The sequence below is a fragment of the Aplysia californica genome, unplaced genomic scaffold, assembly GCF_000002075.1.
Source record: "Aplysia californica isolate F4 #8 unplaced genomic scaffold, AplCal3.0 scaffold00137, whole genome shotgun sequence".
In the NCBI taxonomy this organism is placed as follows: Eukaryota; Metazoa; Mollusca; class Gastropoda; order Aplysiida; family Aplysiidae; genus Aplysia; species Aplysia californica.
Window position 1 is genome coordinate 1,124,507 of NW_004797407.1, and position 1,873 is coordinate 1,126,379.

The window sequence follows — 1,873 nt, forward strand, 5'->3', positions numbered from 1 at the left end:
CTCACTCCTCCCCTCCTCCCTCCTCCCCTCAATCCTCCCCCTTCTCCACTCCTCCTCCCCCCCCCACCCACCAGAGCGAGTTCCCGTCAGGTCTAGTGATCCAAGACGAAGACACACTGGACACCCACACCTGGAAGTACAACTCCCCGAACTTCTTCGGTCGACACGGCGTGGACCCGGACAACGGTCTTCTGCTCACAAACCTAGACTACGACATCGACGTTCCCACTCACCCGGTTTCTAACGAGTATATTATATCGGTAAAGAGTATATTATATCAGTACAGTGTACATCATATTGATAACTTAATATATACATCATATCGGTAAAGTATTCATCAGAATATTGGTAAACTATACATCACATCGGTTAAAGTATACATTATATTTATTGGTAAACTATACCTCATATCTCTTAAGTGTATTTCATAATATCTGTAAAGCGTACATTTTATCGGTGAACTATACATCACATCGTTAAAGTATACATCATATCGATAGAATATTGTGTGTCATATCATTAAAGTATATTATGTTCTTTTTGTAAAGTATACATCTTATCGATAAAGAATAGGCTTGCACCATATCAGTTACGTTTACACAACACATCAGACCGGTAGAGTATACACAATACTTCATGTTGGTAAAGAATAGACCTACATTATATTGGTAAAGCATACAGTATATTGATAAAGTATACATAATACATCACATCAATAAAGAATAGGGCAGCATCGTTATAATGATAAATTATACATAAAACATAAATCGATAAAGATTAGGCCATTATCATATCGATAAAGCATGCATTAATCAATTTTGTAACGAATGAATTTGTATATTGATAAATGATAGGCCAACATTATATTAGTAAAGGTTAGGCTACATACGTTTCACCGATAAAGAATTAGACATACATTATTTATGTCAGTAAAGAATGCAACACATCTGTAAAAAATGTTCCTGATACATCATAATGGTGAAAAACTACACATCATATCGTTGAAGAATTGCATCATATCGGGGGAAGGGGGAGAGGGGGAGGAGGGGAGTGGGATGTGTGAACATTCATTTTTGCTTCAGCGTGGTGAAATCAGGCGCTCGTCAAAATAATGAAATTGAAGAAAATGGCATTTTCTGTCAGTTTGGATATTTTCAGTTGGATTTTTGTTTTTTGGCTTAACACCATTGTTGCCCAATTAAGAACACATTTCTGGGTGGGTTTTGTTTGGAAACATTGATTAAAGGAACAAATAATGTAAATTTTCAGTTTCCACGGGCTATCTAGCTGTGAAAAGAACCAAACTTTGGTGGCCACTTTCTGGCTTATTTTACATTTGAATCCAGGCGACCCAACCTTCTTCAATCTCAAATATCTGGATAGATGGGTATTTTTTCACCGAAAGCAAGACAACTGAGTTAGATTTAAGATGATACCAAGTACCCCACATTCCTAAACATTGACGAGAGCCTGATTCGATCCATAGTGTCGTGACACATTTACTGAAAAGGACACGTTTTGGTTGTGTTCATGGCAGGTTGAGGACAAGGGTAAGCTCTCCGATACCGCCACCGTCACCGTGACGTTCCTGGACTGTAACGACAACCATCCGTTCTTTGACGGCACCAAGAAGGAGCACCGCCACACGTTCGCTGCCACGGAGTGTCAGGCCGGGGGTGAGGCTTTGATGGCGTGTTTGTTTGTGTGTCGTTGTTTGGTTTCTTTGTTTATGTTCATTTGTTTGTTTGTTTGTTTGTTTGTTTGGGGTTATTTGTAGGGGGGGGCTTAGCTTTGCATTTTTTTCTTTCTCTTTCTTCTTTTTAAATTTTTTTAAATATTTCCAATTTGTTTTTATCTATTTATTAATGATGTT

The 1,873-nt window shown here is 38.3% G+C and overlaps 1 protein-coding gene across 1 annotated transcript in view; it reads left to right on the top strand.

Annotated features, from left to right (window-relative positions):
* The window catches only part of LOC101854790 (cadherin-related family member 2), a gene marked incomplete in the record, with an annotated part of 31,674 nt that overhangs the window by 17,266 nt on the left and 12,535 nt on the right, over positions 1-1,873 (top strand). Inside the window, 2 exon segments of the mRNA XM_035969328.1 lie at positions 75-260; positions 1,538-1,676. Coding sequence (XP_035825221.1) covers positions 75-260; positions 1,538-1,676 — 325 coding nt within the window.